This window comes from Vigna radiata, chromosome 8, assembly GCF_000741045.1.
Source record: "Vigna radiata var. radiata cultivar VC1973A chromosome 8, Vradiata_ver6, whole genome shotgun sequence".
NCBI lineage: Eukaryota > Viridiplantae > Streptophyta > Magnoliopsida > Fabales > Fabaceae > Vigna > Vigna radiata.
The window spans coordinates 36,023,975-36,042,309 of NC_028358.1; the positions used below are offsets into that span (position 1 = coordinate 36,023,975).

At 32.4% G+C, this 18,335-nt stretch overlaps 4 protein-coding genes across 4 annotated transcripts; 2 read left to right on the forward strand and 2 right to left on the reverse strand.

Annotated features, from left to right (window-relative positions):
* Positions 1-3,095: 3,095 nt before the first annotated feature.
* On the forward strand, positions 3,096-4,804 carry LOC106771396. The gene has a single exon (XM_014657368.2). It carries the CDS (start codon positions 3,375-3,377, stop codon positions 4,512-4,514), a length of 1,140 nt encoding a protein of 379 aa, XP_014512854.1. The 5' UTR covers positions 3,096-3,374; the 3' UTR covers positions 4,515-4,804.
* A 751-nt stretch (positions 4,805-5,555) lies between these two features.
* Positions 5,556-6,566, forward strand: LOC106770593 (cucumber peeling cupredoxin-like). Its single transcript, XM_014656393.2, has 2 exons — positions 5,556-5,736; positions 5,925-6,566. Exons 1-2 carry the CDS (start codon positions 5,556-5,558, stop codon positions 6,434-6,436), a joined length of 693 nt encoding a protein of 230 aa, XP_014511879.1. The 3' UTR covers positions 6,437-6,566.
* Positions 6,567-7,027: 461 nt separating this feature from the next.
* LOC106770594 (RING-H2 finger protein ATL70-like) lies at positions 7,028-8,988 on the reverse strand. Its single transcript, XM_014656394.2, has 2 exons — positions 8,666-8,988; positions 7,028-7,448 (listed from the first exon to the last, which is right to left on the reverse strand). The coding sequence occupies exons 1-2, from the start codon at positions 8,986-8,988 to the stop codon at positions 7,028-7,030; spliced, it is 744 nt and encodes a 247-aa protein (XP_014511880.2).
* Positions 8,989-9,494: 506 nt separating this feature from the next.
* LOC106772569 (vacuolar protein sorting-associated protein 60.2) lies at positions 9,495-15,057 on the reverse strand. Its single transcript, XM_014659062.2, has 7 exons — positions 14,784-15,057; positions 14,258-14,409; positions 12,417-12,510; positions 11,421-11,492; positions 11,216-11,327; positions 10,911-11,071; positions 9,495-9,724 (listed from the first exon to the last, which is right to left on the reverse strand). Exons 1-7 carry the CDS (start codon positions 14,850-14,852, stop codon positions 9,671-9,673), a joined length of 714 nt encoding a protein of 237 aa, XP_014514548.1. The 5' UTR covers positions 14,853-15,057; the 3' UTR covers positions 9,495-9,670.
* Between the last annotated feature and the right edge of the window lie 3,278 nt (positions 15,058-18,335).

An 18,335-nucleotide genomic window follows, 5' to 3' on the forward strand; every position in this document is an offset into this window, starting at 1 on the left:
AAATTAAAATAAATAAATAAATAGTTTTAAAATTAAATTTTATAAAATTATAAATTAAAATATTAATATAAACAACTTTAATTTCTTTTGGAAGTATACTAAAATATAAATTTTATTTATTTTTCTAAACAGTAATGTTATAAATTTTAGAATTAACAATAATTTATTTAAGAGTTATATGGTAAGAATCTAGAAATAAAATATTAAAGTTGATAAATTTTTTAAAATAATGTGACAAATGTTTTAAAATTAAAATAATTCAATAATATAAATATATTTTTTAACTTGCTTAAAACATAATAATGATAAAATTTTTAAGAGTTATACTATAACAATCTAGAAAACAAAATATTAAAGTCAATAGATATTTTATAAAATAAAGAGACTAAGTGTTTTAAAATTAAAATAATTCAATAATATAAATGGTTAAGTCTTATTACTTAAAACACAAATGATTTTTATAGAACTTTTCTTTTAAATTCTTTTTACCTTCTCTCTAAGATATTTGACTCATCGACCATCTATTTGGTGATGAGAAAGTTCCTAAGAGATCACAACTGAGTTGTCTCCAACATCTATCAATCAGAATTTGTTTTAGAACAAGTAAGTTTTGACTCATTTTTCTCCGTCGTTCTTAGTTTGAGATCATGTGTAACGATTTCTTGTGGCATGTGCCCTATGATATCTCTGTATAATTCTTTGTTAAATTAAGGTCCCAAGGACTCTTTCCACTTTCAATTTGGCGTTTTGTTGGTGTTCCTAAAATTCCTTGAACTCTAAGCAAGGGTTTGGTGTTTATAGAGCTTCTTAGTTTTTGTGTGAGTTAAGAGAAGCTAGTCTTTTCTTTAGATTTTGTTTGTTGTATGAATTTAGTATTCTCATGAATGATAATATGATTTATATGTAATCATGATAATTGTTCTAGTACTCTTTGTGTTTAAATGATGATTATTGATATTATGATACTTGAATGCTTGGTATGGTGTGATTTTGATATTATTGTTGTATGATTGAGTGTAATGAAGTTAAAATGATGATTGGAGTGGTTTGCAAGGGTAATGAGTAGACAGTGGTAAACTACATTAGGTTTTTGGTCTAAAATGGAGGTTTAAGAGGTGAATTGTTGAAGTTTTGGTCTAAAAGTGAGAAATTATAGCGTATGATCGTATTTGGGTCTTTAGTAACTTGTTTAGTATGAGAGTTAGCTACTATGTGGTGTAGAATGAAATAATAGTCATTATAGTGTGTTTACAAGGTTGTTTCTAAGGTATTTTAGGTTTTGGCAAGCAAAAATCTAAAGAAAGTGATTCTAATATATATATATATATATATATATATATATATATATATATATATATATATATATATATATATATATATATATATATATTCATTGAGTTTTGATGTCTGTCTTTGAATAATTTGAAACTATTTTGAACCTTAAGAGTGGTAGAAATATGATGCAAGAGTGTTTGGTAGCTGATAGGCGAAGTTTAGCTTAGTTTGGAACTAGTTTTAAAGGTTTTGACTAGTGAGATTTCAAATTATAAGGTTTCGGGTAGAAAGGATGATTTGAGGTTTGTCAATGAGTCATTTAAGACTTATTTATACCTTTATTTAATTTAAATTGGTGTTAGAAGAAGTAGGAATGATTTTGGGTAACTTAGAGAAGAGGATTTGGTTTGAAATGGTCAAATTGAGTTAAGATGTGTTTTCTAAGATTTCTCAGTGTCTAAAGGATCCTAGGATCAATGGAAGTTGTGTAGAGGGTGTCCAAAGTCATGCTAAAAAAGTATTGGTACTTGTCATGGCATTGAGCGCTCTTGTCATGGCGCTTGGGCACTATCTCATTGGAATCCTGGCCCTGAGCACTAATTCTATGTTTTTGGGCGTTCAACGTCAATCTCTGGGCACCTAATCGCTAGGCTCTGGGCTCTTGAGCTCCAGTCTGAGGGTTTTGCTAAATGTTGTTTTATGATGTTTTGATACTTCTTGATGGATGGTTTTTGATCTTTGATGTATGTTGAGTAGATTCATGTAATTGTATGTGATGTTATATGAAGTTATAATTATGATTGAAAGTGGTGGAAAGAGTTTCAGGCAGGAACTTCTTAGTAATGGTTACCAAGTGTTGTGAGTATGAATGTATAGAGCTTTTACTGGTGGTTTATCCTGACACTCTCAATAACTTCAATCACAAGTAGAGATGAATGGTTATGTCGTGGAGAGTAACAGGAGATTCTTGTTTAGGGGTTTTACCTTGTTCAAAGACATTTTTATTGACTAACCTTATATGGTAACATGGGGTGGACTAACTATATTACCACACCAAGTGCATAAAACTACCATAATTCGATATTCATATTATATCTGGATAAGTTAAGTCTAGTTTCATTTAGATGGGTATTAGGTGTGATTATTTGGATTGAAATTGTAGTTTGTGTTGATGTACTTATTCCTTTAAGATGATGATTATGTTTGCATTAGCTTATAGTGTTTATTTTCTTTGTGTTTGTATTGTATGGTTTGTTTATGTATCGACTATGATCATATGATAAATGTGAGTAAAAGAAGATGAGATTTCTTTGAAACGGATAGAGAAATATCATATAATTAATTATTTACTTGGTTTTACATAAAGTTTCTTTTATAATTACTTAATATTTTAATTAACTACACACTTTTGTCTTATTAAATATTAAAATTGTGATAATTTTTATATAATATTTAATTTTAGAATGTTACATACACTAATTAATTAATTGATTGATTATATATATATATATATATATATATATTATAAATTATACCGAGTCAAATTTAAAAGTTGTTATGAAGAGAAAACATAAATCCTAAAAAGGTGAGAAAGCAATTATGCATATACTCTTCTAATTCTGGGTCCCTCACAAACAATGAACGTTATCAACAAAATGCGGTCAAAATTATTATAATTATTAACAATTTTGGAACCACTTGAAAACAAAACAGTAAAAAATCATTATTAATGGTTATACAACAATCATCATAATATTAAAAATAAAATCATAAAGGAAAAATTAAAAAGGCGGCAATTAAAGTATTTTGTTAGTATTTAATTTATTTATAAGAATATTAAAAAAGTATTGGACATATGGAATACATGTCATGACTGGGAAGACATTTTAAAAATGATTGAGCAAAATTTATAGCCGTTGGAACTCGGTCACTTCACTCTCTTTCTTACTCTGTTTGAGGAATCCAAGAAGAAAGGCATCATCCATTCACAATCTCTGTTTCCACACATCATTATTCATTAACCCGATTCTGACAACTACATCCATTCCAATTTTCTCTGGTTACAGATAATAATTCCGTTGCAAAAGCTCGCACAAAGAATGAAGGGTGTGAAAGGAAAATTTCTGAAGAAGCTCAAATCGATCAAGCCAATCGGGTATCTCAAGCAAGATCGAATTCTCCAACTGAAAGCCTCAGATGGGTACGTCGATTTCCTCCCAAAGATTCCGAGTTTCAATCTGCACGCGCCATTCGTTTTCCGGGAAAACAAGCCGGAGAAAACTGTTCAGAGCTGCGAGGAAGTGAAAATGCAGGAGGAACCCGAGGTCATAGACGTGGCAGAGCTGATGAAAGACCTTGAAGAAGAAGAAATGGATTTGGAAGATTACAATGACAACAAAGAGAACATAGGTCCATGTTCCCTGAAACCCCAGCAACTCAACAAGGGTGTTTTGCAGAGTGGGAACAGAACAAAAACAGAGTCAAAACAGAGAGGGGTTTTGGAGGATAAAAAGTCTTCACCGGCAAGAGTTGATAGTAACAGCAACAGAAAAACAAAAACCCCTTTGTTAGATTCTGACATTTCATCGTTCCGGAGACCAGACTTGAACTCTGGCAGCCTATTTGATCCGAATCTGCTGGCGGCGTTCGAGCAAGCCGTGAAGGAACATGCTAGAATGACAGAAGAGCAGAGGAGAGTCCGAGTTGAAGAAGAATCTTCACAGAAAGTGGAAGATGAAGATCCTGACACTGACCCTAACCCTTTGATGCTCTTTGAAGAGAAGTGTCCACCGGGGGGAGATGGCACTGTGATTTTCTACACCACATCGCTTAGGGGAATCCGGAAGACATTCGAAGACTGCAACAAAGTTCGCTTTTTACTTCAGAGTTTTAAAGTTTTGTATTTTGAGAGGGACATATCAATGCACAAGGAATTCAGGGATGAGTTGTGGTGCAGTTTAGATGGGAAGTTAGTGCCTCCAAGGCTTTTTGTCAAGGGGAGGTACATTGGTGGGGCAGAAGAAGTTCTTAGTTTGCATGAGCAAGGAAAGTTGAAGAAAATCTTAGAAGGGGTTCCAATGGATTACTCCAATGGCCCTTGTGAAGCGTGTGGAGGGATAAGGTTTGTGCTGTGCTTCAAGTGTAATGGTAGCCACAAGGTCTTGGAGGAAAATGGAGAGAGCAATCAGTGCTCTCAGTGTAATGAGAACGGGTTGATTGTGTGCCCTTATTGCTGCTAGCTGAGGAAAACTACATCAGTTAACACTTCTGTGTTCTACCTATTGTGATAAAGTTCTATACTTAGTGTGTTCTATCCATTGTAATAGAGTTCTGTAAGTAAATTTGTGAAACTGCATTATTTTTTCTTTCTTTTTGGTACTGATCATTCTTTCAATTTTTTTACTGGTGATAGGCACTTGGCATGGCCTGTTTGTGCTGGTTCTTGGACCAATCTTAAAGTCCTTAGAATCTCAGATTCAGTGTGCCTTTTTGATGTATTTAGTTTTATACCTTAATAAAAGGATTCTACCGCTTGAATTATCACTTCCTTCTTTTCTCTTTCTTATCATGTTGTCTTAGAGTATAATTCGTTGTGTTAATACTCGTATAAAAGTTGAAATATGTTTGTAAAAGTACTTTTGTGTTTCTCTGATGTTATAACATGCTCTTAATTGTTTGAAATACGTTGAAGAGTTAAACTTATGATACTGTTGTGTCCACCAGTCCCAAGAATTGCATAAGTGTTAATTGATTTGCTCAGTTTTATTTCATTATCTTATCTTTCTATTGTGCTGATTGATGCAGAATCAATGTTCAAAAGAACTACCATAATATCATCATTAATCAGCAGCGTAAGATCTTGAGAAAAAACATAACAATGCTGAGGACCTTTGATTTTTCTTAATTTCGCATTGAAAATGTTGAATCCCAGTTATCGTATTAAAAACTGTAACAGAAAGTTTCAACACTCGTTACCTGGTTCATTATGTCTTTCTATAGGTTTCATCTTTTGCTGTGTAGTAATCACAATAGTAAATTCATAGTTCGTTTTGAAATATTAAAAGACATTAATTCAACCAATACAGTTTAGCCAAATTTCCTATCAGTAACGTAAAATCATCAAAATATATATATATATATATATATATATATATATATATATATATATATATATATATATTAATATTCCCGTCTCAATGGTTTAATCTGCATGCCATACATTTTTAATCATCTCTTCTTTCTCCTCTCCTCAATTTTCACACTTTGTTCAAAACCTCAAAATGATGCTTCTCCAAAACCCCTTTTTTCTCTCATTCTCAGCATTGTTTATAGGCTTCTTCTGTCACTGTTCTGCAACAAAATTCACAGTGGGGGATTCAGCAGGCTGGATTATTCCACCATATCCAACATACTACAATAATTGGACACATTCCCATTTCATAACAGTAGGCGATTCTATTGGTAAAATCCCAATAAGAAATGCTCTTATAAGATTGTGTCTTCTGCTCTTTTTGCTTTGAAATATATCTGCTAGATAGAAACATAATAAGATCTATAATTTATTTCTCATGGCTATAAAATATCACTACCCTTTTGAATCTTTATATACTAACATGGCAGTTCTGATGACTTTTGAAATGTTAACACAGAATTCCAGTTCGATGACAAATTCTACAACCTAATTCAGGTATCACAACAAGAGTACGAGCATTGCACATCACTTGAGCCTCTAAGGATATTCAATAGTAGCCCAGTAATTCTTCCGCTGAAGGAGAAAGGGGTGTTGTTCTTCACATGCAGCATCTCAAACTACTGTTGTCTAGGCCAGAAGATTGCAATTTCTGTTCATGAAAGTTCTTCACAAAAACCCCCATCACCATCACCTTCACCTTCACCCTCTCAAGTGCCAATCATAATCTCTCCTCCACAACTGTCACCAAATGGGTCTGCTCCTCAACCTCATGGATCTAGTGGCATGATTAGCCCTCCACCTTCGACTGGAAACACTTCAGGAGGCAATGCTGGGAACCCACCTGTGCCATCTTCCACTCAAGATGATGCGAATAATGCAATGGCCTTGGCAGATGGGAGAAGTTTCACTCTGTCTCTGGGGAAAGTCTTATCTATTCTTGGTGCTTTCTTTGGCTTTTGGGTGATGTAGTAGTGTATAGGGGGGTGCAACATGCATGCAGAGTACGTGCTTTTTACGTTAATTAGATTGGTTTTTACAGTGGTTTGATTTTCAATTTAGACTCTCATCGTATTTAGTGTTCTAAGAGGATATTTGAATTTTCTTGCTTTCTTTTTAATATCTTGAGTATGCATTCCTTCATTGGAAGCATAGCTAGCTTTTTTCTTATATATGTATGCGGTTTTCATCAATACCAACGAAGATTCTGGCAGTAATCTACATATACACAGAAATGGTGCAACTTAAATGATAATATTAAGTAATTAAGCGAGATTACTATGCAACTTAAATGTTTCATACAATGAATGTGCCAATTTGAGAAGGTAAAGTTTTCCATTGCAAGCTTGCCAGAGATAACCAAGACCATGGAAAGGCATTGATCAAATTTAACATTGCAGGCAAATCACAACCATTATCTTAAAACATTACATCATTTCTAGTCAAATAAACAAACCATCCTTCCAATGTACATGAAAAATCTTCTAGTTTTCTTTCCCTTTAATTAAAATCAGTACTCTTAACATTGAAGCACCCTATATAGGGTCAATTAAATATGAAACACTAAAAAGTTTTGGTTACATCTGAGAGGGTTATTGGGGTCCTACAAACTGGACAGGTCATATTGATTCTCAACCAAGGATCAACACACTTGACATGGAAGAAGTGACCACAGGCAGGCAACACTCTCAAGGAATCACGGTCTTTGTAATCCATCAAGCATATGGAACAGCTTGAAGAGCTACTGCTAGTGCTACCACACAATTTGGTTTTGGAAAATTGGAGATTTGGAAAGTTGCAGACACTCTGATCTATGCATGGCTCAGGTGCCTCCACAGTGATTGTGGTGTGGTTGGAGTGCGTCACAGCTGCAGGAACAGAAGGAGTAGTACGTGGAATATCAGTAGAGCACAAATAAGCAGCAAGTGTGACGATAAGAGTCAGAATAATAAAGCTCACTAGCAATAACACAGACTCCTCTGAACTATTCATCATATATGTTGTTCATCACAGATACTGGAAAATGAATTCTGATAGATGCAATGATGTATTTATGCATGATTTTGGAATTAATGCCAGGGAGTGACCTTGAACTTTAGCTTTTAATTTTATCATGTTTTTATGGGAAGTCTATTTTGGCATGTACCAAAGTTATCAGAAATGTAGTTTGTAGCAGCTGCGTACCGTTTATTCATAGTTCAAAACTATCTTCGATGCTTCCTATGATCGATTGTGACATCGATCCAATTCATAGTCAATACCATTCTTTGTCAAAATTTGGATTTTCAATTATTTATTATGAATGAGTTAGAAGAGCAATCATGGTAGGAAAAGGAATAGTATACTATGTATTTAATCTTCGTTTTATTTTTCTTGGATTTGTAACTGTTCGTCCCACGAGTCAACTATGTGTAATCTATAAGATATCATTAGTTTTCCTTTTTCTGAGTTGTAAAGATTATGTTCAATTTAAATAAATTAAAAGAGTATGTTTACAAATTATTCTTCACTGCCATACTCATTCAGTATGAAGCTTTTGGTTAACTAAATAGTTTTTTTTTAATATGTACTCATATATTATGAGTTTTTTTTATAAACCTTTAATATTTAAACTTCAGTATGATAATTTATTTAAAGAAAGATAATTTATTAACCGATATAATAAAAAATAAATTATACAGCATGCCAAACTAGTTATTTAAAGAGAGGCAAATTAATACTGCTAAATTATTTGAAATAGTTAAAGAATAATCATGGCGACAATATCGAATAATTTGAGATGGTAACATAACTGGGAAAAAGAAAGGCAATAAAATAAAAAGAAATAACATTGAGTGCGAAAAAAAAAACGAGTTGAAGTTATGATGATTATTATTTTTCAATGTAGACGAAAGCAGGAGCAGTGGTGGATTCTGTTATGTTATATATATATATATATATATATATATATATATGTATATATATATATATATGTATATATATATATATATATGTATATATATATATATATGTATATATATATATATATGTATATATTGGAAAGTTGATGATGAATAGAATACAAGAGTGGAATATCAAATGGAGGGAGGATTATGTGAAGGTTGAAGAGATGATTTTCTACATATGGGACAAGTTGAATGGAACCTAAGCCATGGATCAACGCAAGCAAGGTGGAAAATATGGTGACAGGGAGGAAGTAACCTCAAAATGTCACCCTCTTTGTAGTCACCTAAGCAGATGGAGCAGCTAGAAGAAGGGATGCTGGTTGAAGTTGAACCCTTCTCTACTTGGGAGTATAAAAGTTTCGGATAGCTTTCAAAGCTTGTGTCGATGTGATCAAAGCCTTGTTCAGCTGAGTCTTCATCTCTTGTGGGATGAGATGGTGGAATTCCGGCCATGCGAAGGCGCACACATGCAAAAGCCACCGTGAGAAGTAATACCAGCGACCCAATTACAAAAGCTACTCCATATCTGAACCCATCTGAGTTAAAACCATAGCCCTTGCTGGTTGTGCCGTTGTTCATCTTCAACTCAAAACAGGAATCAGATTTGTATGATGGAATTGCTTCTTATGCTCCTTTATTTGGTGATCGACGAGGTTTAACAAAACTTGTTAAGGTAGGCTTCATCGTAGTTTTGTGGGTCAACGTTTGTACATCCTTTCCATATTTCATGTTATTTTCCTTTTAATTTATTGCTTTTCATTAGCTAGTTGGCGTTCACCGAGAAGTTTTTTGTATCATGACAATGACTTCGTGCAAAGCTAAATTCTGACTCTCTCTACATACATACGTGTGCATTGCGTGTACGGGATTGACCGTTACAACAAAATATATTCAAAATTGGTTTTTCAAATTCTGCAGTATTTTAATTGAGCATTAGTTCTCATGGATTACTTTGTTGCTCTACAATTACAATATACTTAAGTTCAATTTCACTGCAATGAAAGGTTTAGCACAAGATCAACAAACTTTAATATTGTTATAATTATAGATAGATTATTAAAATCATCTTACTGGAGACAGTACAGTTTGGATAAGGAAGGTTGTGTATATAAATCAAGTATCAAGTATTTCCTTTCATACAAATAACAAGGACGATTTCACATGGTTTATTACAAGGAAAAATAAAAGATAAAAGTATATAATGGCAACATCTTTACAAGGGCTTCTCGTGACTGCACTACGATAATAAAAAAATGAATCTTTAACCGCGTATGGATGCCCGAGGGACAGCAGGTAAACCCAGTTCGTCTTCAGTCTGTCAGGGTCAAAGTAATCAATCAGGGTCAGGAATGCTATGATTTAAAACAAAAATGGCAGTAAATTCAGTGACTTATTCAGTTCAGATTCTTGTATTGAACAGTGTCAACAATCACTTGTAGTTAACCAGGCAAATAGATCTTCTGATCTGCCTAAGCTACACAAAGTTTGACACAAATAATGATGAACATAGGAAACTAAGCAGTGGGTGAGGCACATCCTTCAGATAAGTTATATCATCATACATAAGAATGCAACCTAACATCTCTAAATTTACTATGGTATACAGTCGTCGCAAGAAAGGTACTCCCTCCTGTCGGCACCAATATTAACCAAATTACTTGTACAAAAATAAAAAGGTAAGTTAATTAATTTATGTGTTACTTACCTATTTTAACCTTAATAATAAACATTTAAACTCTGTGAATTAAAAGATTAAGTCATAATAATTGTATATTTTGCTAGGAGCCGTGTCAATAAAGTCCTAGAAATTGTAACAAAAGATAAAAGAATCATGTGAGAAACTTAACTAATCTAACATTTTTAATGAGAACGAAACAATCTTTGAGTTGAAAATGGTGCAATAACATTTCATTGGAAAATACTTGAATTATAGCTCAACTTTATCTCTCCTCGTTAAAAACAAATCCCAAAATAATTACTAAAAACATTTACTAAGGACAAATAAGTAAGAAATAAATAAATTTATTAATCAAAATATAAAGTGCCTTGTGAAAAGAAGCAAATAGAGCCATCAAAATCAAAATCTACAGAAATATAAAGATTCAATTGTCTTGGACAGTTTTGGCAATAGCCTAAGCTATCATCTTCTGATCTGCTTTAGAATCCCAAAACCCAAACCTTATACCAAGACTGTGTCACAATCAATTTTATACGAAGAAAATGTTGTGCAGTCTAGACAGACATCCTACAGGCTTTGAATAACAAACATTTTTTTCCAACAATTTTCCACCATTATAAAATTACCCCACGATCTTTCCCCCAATTAATTAATCACTTCACAAGGGAAACAATGTATGCAATCTACACATAGACAAAACATATGCCATGACCAACCTGCTGCCAAATAATACTAAATATTCTAAAAAATGGAAAAAGTCACCTTTTTTAACACCAAGTACTTCACAATGGCTACATGATACATAAGGGGCAAAATATTATACCTGGGCATTGGATCTGCCAGGTGGCACTGCCGTTTGTCCTGTTGGAGCAGGAGGTAAGTTAAGCTCTGCCTCCAAATCAGGTTCTTTATCGGGTTGGAGGTAGGATGGGACCCCATCAGCTTCAGTCTCATTTCCCATGTCTAATTCCAATGCATCTAGTTCTGTTTCACCGAAAACCAAAAATAAAAGAAAGTGATCATTAAGGTGGCTTTGTGATAGAAGAAAATAAAATTGGGGAGAGGGGGTTTGATCCCCTGAAAATATGATGAAGTGTAAACAAGGGCCTAACCAAATTCTTCACTTACCACCCATAAGTTCATCCTCGTCAATGTCATCAGGCACGTTATAGCTTCTACCCAAAGTCTCTTGGATCTCATTACTTACATCCATGAGGTCCATCATCTCATCTTGCAAGTTCTATACATGGCATGGACCAACATTTAAACCCCAAAATTTTCAATATTTACCAGATAGAAGAAACTATAAGAGAAAAGTAAAGAGAATACAAACATCAATATCTTGGATCTTCACAGTTTTCATCATTCCCTTCAGCTCCTTGTTAGCAGACTTCAGAGCTGACATCTGAAAAAGGGATGGGGTAGAAAAGAAAAAACAAATATAAACAATTGAATTTAAATTCTATATCAGCATAAAAAAATTGAGGTCATCTGTCTTTTGAAAACCAAAATATAGTAGGGTTTGTTGCAACAAAAGTACAAGGCATAATGTAAAACATCTCTATGAAGAGACCCCTCCCAAATGACAGACGATTCATCCCCTACCTCATGACCTACCTCTCATGAGGTAGGCAGCAGGTTCCAAACAGGGTACAGACAAAGCTCCGCCTCGAACCATGCCCCTTAAAGCGCTACCAAGACAAACGAATGTTTTATAGTGAATATGGGTACCCCAATCAACGACACTTTATATAGGATACAATTGGCATTGTCAAACTTCTACATATTTACAGATGGTGACAAACATCTAGCTAATTTGAATTTAAATGTTAAGATACAATAAAGCATACAACAAAAGAGGGCCCAGTATTGCACAAGGCTACCATTTTTGTAGGGACTACAGAAGTTCTAATTAAAACAGAATTACCTAACTATTAGAAAGACTGTTTTCCTGCATAAAACATGTGACCAATATAGGTCACAAAGTAATAGTACCTCTTCCAGAGTTCACCCTCATGGTAAATTATAAAACAAGAACCATAAGCTTCCCCAAAAAGTAAGAATACTGATAATAAGCCTCAACGCCTAAAAACCTTAGGCAAAGGTGCAATAGTGCAACCAATCATAGCATTGGCTTTTAAAGAGGGAAAGAACAAGATTTCATAAATTCATTTGATTTAATTCGTAGAATTTTGTTGATGTTATACATCTATAATAAATTAAACCATCCACATATTCTAGCACAGAACAAAGAAATATAATATGCAGATGAATGTGGGATAAAGAATATAGGGATCACAAAAAGAACTATAAGTGCTTTAATACGTACAGTTTGTTGGGCGTCTTTAATGCCCTCGGAAGCAAATTGAACTTGATCGAGATTGAACGTTTGATTGTAAAGCATGTCACGCTGGCCTTCATACCTGATCAAAGGCATAGAACACTACTATATGAATACAGCTACATAATACTCATTCATGGGTATTGTTATACAAATAAAATGAAAAATTATAAATCATTTAATTTGCTTAAGTCCAACTTAGGACAAGTTGAGAATAAAGATGCCAAGTACTTCTAGTCATCCCTAGTCCAGGTTACAAATAGCCCTTTCAGTTAAGCAAAAACTATTACCATCGTGAATAAAAGGAAGTAAAACAAGACTTCTACAACATGATAAAGAAATCCTAAACATCCCACACTTATTACATAGCTATCAAAGTGACACGACCCATAGTAAGTATAACAAAATAACCTGCAATGATAGTATGACATAACGTAACGAAATACCACAACTTTCTATCTTGCAATGTTTAGTGACTGTAAAGGATAATCAAGCAAGAATTGGCAATGAAAGATAACCTCGAACATCAGTCATCTTTGGTGAGTCAAGCAAATTGAACGTTAATATTGTGCCAACTTGTATGCACCTTTCTTTTTTTTTTATCGACATACAACTTTACTTTTTCTGCATATATAATTTGTATAGATCGTACTGAGAAGAGACTAGAAGGGAGCAGTCACGGATTTGAAACACACAGTACAGATATTGCTACAGGGCAGTTTGCTATTACTGCAGGTCCAGCTTCATTTTGTGGCAGAATCATAGAGGTCACGTGCATAAGAAGACATGATTTCAAGTTCTGGGTTAAATATTTTCGACAGCTCAGCCAATGAATGCACCTGTATTAATATTAAGTTTTCTTTCTTTTATTCAAGAAAACCATTCATTTTACGATTTGGGGAATTTTAATTTTTAAACCTTTTTGTTTTCACTCCTATTAACTCTTGTCAACGTCTTTTTCATTTTCCATTTAAGATTTTCAACAATTGCCCCTACTATGTTTCTGTTTTCCCTGTTATAAGTTTCCCAGTAACATCAACATTCAGTAACATTTAATCCTTTGACCAATGTACTACTATTAGTCTTTTGTCTTCCTACTAGAACTTCCCCCTTTTAACACAAACATTCTGCACTTGCGAGTTCCCCTTTTAACATCAACATTCAGTAACATTTATGTTTCCCTACTATGTCTTCTGTTTTCCCATTTTAAGTTTCCCTGTTTACCATCAACATTTAATCCTTTCACCAATGTACTACTATTACTCTTTTGTCTTCCTACTATAATTCCCCCTTTTAACAAGAACGTTACGCACTTTCGAGTTCCCCTTTTGAACTTCCCACTTCCCTCAGTTTTTAACCTTTCTCTTCACAAAATCCCTCTGACCTCTTATTTCTTTACTCTTTAATTTTGTCTATTTTTCAGTATTTATGTGTATGATATAAAATAATATCCTGATTCATGTATGTTCTTTTCTAGACTTCACAATAGTGACCATGCAGCTACAGTGTTTTTGGTGGTGATCCGGGATTGACTACTTAGATATCATATACTTCAACTTCCAATATTTGCACAAGATGCTATCCACTGTATGATATAGTAGAATATCAGCTTTCCAACAAATTGATAAAACTTAGTTGAAATAGCAGTTTAGCTTTACCAAATTTCTGACCAATGATCTTGAAGTAACACAAAGCCGTCCTATTATGCAGCTAGTTTTACATATTCAAAACTTTCATAAATTCCCATCTTTGATCCACAATTTCGGCTAAGCTAATTTGATTTTTAAAGAAGTCAAATAAACTAATAAACAAAGAAGGTGCAAACTCACATTCGTTTCTGCTTAAGAACTCTCATGGCTCTAGCTTTAATAGCTTCCTGGGCCGGACCAGGTCTAGTTTTCTTGATCTGCTCTTTATATCTACTTAGCTCGGCGTCAAGCTTCTTAATCTTATCATCCACCGTGTCACCTCGTTTAGTGATCTGGAATATGTACACAAGAATTAGCAACTCAAGGAACCAAGTCAACTGACTCAACAGAAATAAAAGCATCGGTGTAAAAACAAATATCAAAGTAAAAACTTTAAGAAACAAACAGAAAACATGGATTTTACTCAACAGAATTACGAAGAACAGAAAACGGAATTCCAAAATACTAATAAACGAAAGACTTCAATCGATAGAATCCTAACTTGAAAAAAAAAAACAGCTATAATCTAAATTATCATCCGTTCCATTATAGGGTTTGGAACATAATGTCGTTCATTGACTTAGCTTCAAAACACGGATTCTGGTGCGAAAAATGAACAGATCTGCGAATAAACGAAATTGACAATTGAGAGGGAGAGAGGAAAAACCCTATCAGAAGCATCCTGAATGGAAGGAGGAGGCTCCTTGTTCTTCTTGACACCAAATACTCTCTTCATCGTCGGCGATCTCACTCTATGCCTTTGAAATTGAATGTGGGAGAGAAGAGAGAGGAAAAAACCGGAATGAGGGAAACAAGGTAAACGAAAAGACTTTGAATTTTGGGTTTTTGCTTAACGCTATAAACCACCGAATTCTGACGGGAACTTTCTCGTCAATTTCTGAGAGCTGCAACAGAAGCTTCCGCCGAAATATTACTATTATGTAGGACGAGATTGCGTTTGCGGCATATATGGGTAGCAAAAGAACGTTACAGGCCCAAATCAAGTAAGCCCGAGCCCGAGCCCGGGCCAAATTTTGTTAGTGGAATAGTTTAGGCCATTCCTTTTTGCAACACCTTAAAATTTCGTTTCAACAATTTTGTTATACATCTGTTTGGATAGGATTCGTATTTCTCAAAATTAAATTGTAGAGATATGAAAGTTTTGCATATTTTCGAAAATATAATTTTATAAAGTATGGAAAATTGATATTTTCAAATTTTAGTTTTTGACACAATGAATCCAACTATAAAAGTTTTTAATACTTATATAAAAGTTATGCTTTAAATGACAATTAAATAACAAACAACAAGACTTCTTACACTCAAATCATATGCTTTTTAAAAAAACAAAAACAATTATAAATTTTGAAAAATTTCACAAAATCTATTTTCTCGTATAAAATATTTAAAATTATATATTAACTGTTTTCATTGTTCACAATGTTAACTGTTTTGAAAAAAAATATATTAAATCTATAAAAGGATACAGTGGGATAATAAAAACATCTTAAAAAACGCTTGAATAAAGATTGTTTAAAATGTTGTTTTAAAAACAAATAAAAACCGCTTAAAACATCATATATATATATATATATATTCTGTTTTTTACATTTTAATAATGTGTATTAGTAGACAAATATCTTAATATATCATGATTTTAAGTTTTTAAAGTTAAAGGTATCTTAATAATTTTCATAAAAAAAAATACCGAAAAGCCTTGCTCACATCTCTCATCCCTCTCAACCTTTTCTCTTTCATCTCTCTCCCTCCAAATATTTTCTCTGTCATCTCTAAGTTAGTCCTAATAGCTACCTTCCTCACAATTTTTTTTCCAAATTGTTTTCCAGTTTAATAAGAAAATAATTGATAATGTTGATGTTGATTTTTGATTGGGGGAGTTGTGTTATATATTTTTCCTTCTGATTATTATTAAATTTGTAAAAAACTAAAGTCTACAATAATTTCAAAACTACAACCTTATAAGTAAGAATATTGTTTGGTGCTATAAGTTTTTTTTTCTTCCTTTTTTAATAATCAACTTATAAGTTTTTCATATTTCTTTTTTTTAAGGTTGGAGTTGCTGTGAAAATAATCAAAATCCTCTAATGAAAAAGAGTTTTCCAAATTATTGAAATTATTGTAGATTGTAGTTTTTTACAAATTTAATAATAATCAAAAAGGAAAATATATAACACAACTCTCCAATAAAAATCAAAATCAACATTATCAATTATTTTGTTATTAAATTGGAAAACAAATGAACGAATATAGAAGAACAACAACAAATTGCGGTGTCGTAGGTTGTTGTGTGTGGGCGAGAGAAAGTACGAAGACGAGTGAGGAACAATTTGGATGAGTGAGGAAGGTAAATTAAAGTTAGGTGAGTGTTTCTGAATTTTTTTTTCAATTGAGATTATAGTAAGGATGAAAGAGAAAATGTTGGAGAGAGATGAAAGAGAAAGAGTTGAGAAGGAATGAGAGTAAAGGTGATGAACAGGGGTTTGGGGTTTTTTTAATTTTGATAATAAAAATTATTAAAATACCTTTAACCTTAAAACTTAGAATACATTATATATTAGAATATTTTTGTCTACTAAAACCCGGTACACATTACTAAAATGTACCAACTGAAAAACAAAGTTAACAAACCATATATATATATATATATATATATATATATATATATATATATATTGATATATTAAATGTTAAAATACATATTCAAAGTAATAGTTTCAAATATATATAAAAAAATTGATTTATCCAAGAAAAACCAATTTAAAAATGTAGTAATTTTACATTAAAAACATTAAATTTGTATCAATTCAAATTTCTTATAATTTTAAAATTCTTCTGATAAAACAATGATAACTAAAGAGATATAAATTAAAACTTTACCTGAAAACAATAGATAATACTTTGTTAAACTTTACCTGAAAAAAATAGATAATACTTTGTTTTGATGGAAAAGAAAAAACAAAAAAAGGAAGAAACTTAAAAAAAAAATGAAATTGTTTAAATTAAAGAAAAGGGTACGAATTAAACAAAGTTAGATATCTTTATTTGTGAGGAGTTAGAAAATAATATTTTAAAATTAAGAGTGGTTTAAAAATAGTAACTTTTAGTTATTTTATATTAAAAGGATTTATATAAATAGAACATTTTGTAAATGAGATTTATTATTTTAAAATATAATCCTATTACAAACCATTTTTATAAAGTCTTCTTATTTTTTCTATAGAAGTTTTTATTTTCCATTTGTTTGATTGAATATTTGAAATGGTAGGAACGATCATAGCGGTGACTTCTTCAATTTGAACTTATTAGTTTTTTCAATTGGATAAGTCTTTGTTTTTTTTTTTCTTGTCATATTGCATGTGAACTTTTTCTACTTGCATGAGCTATTTGAATCATCAATATAATTCTTTGCTAATCAATAGTTCTTATAGCAGGTCGTGATATTTTTGTGATGTCCCTGTGTGTAGATAAAACATCATGTAGAGTGAAAGATGTTTTAGATGGTTAGAGTTGTTAAAGGTTGTTTTCACAAGCGATGGAAGATAATTATACTTGTTTTAAGTTAAATTGTTAGGATAATTATATGTTTTTGTGTTGAACTATGATTTAATATGATATGGACTTCAATTTAATATGTTTTAGATGTGTATTATTTGTATGTATTATGATATGGTGAAAGCATGAGTTTTATGGTTTGTTTGTGAGTTACGATGTTTTTGTGAGATTCATTAATTGAGTAATTTGACCCGAATTGAGTTTAAAACATTAAATTTTAACTATTTCAAAGTTTACTAAGTGGGGATTAACTCAAGAGGAGTTAAATTGCTCAATCACAACTCAATGAGAGAGTTTTGTGTACTAATACATCGCCAAGCGTCATTGTAGCGCCGCCAGGCGCCGATGAGACAGTGGTTGTTGACTTAGGGGTGTTGGGCACCACTTTATACTTTCAGACACACTCAAATAAGTGGGTTCATGGGATTGTTACGCCGAGTGCCACTTCTTTGATGCCACCTGCTACCCTATTTTTCTAGTATGCGTTATTTTGAGAAAAATTAGATTTCAACTTCGTTAACCATTAAAATAAGCTAAAATGTTGGCAACAAGTCTTAGAAACATGAACTTTTACTTTGATAGGTGGGATCTTTAATTTAAGGTTTGGGATCTCATAGGTTTTTAATGTTTCTTTTGAGTTAAATGA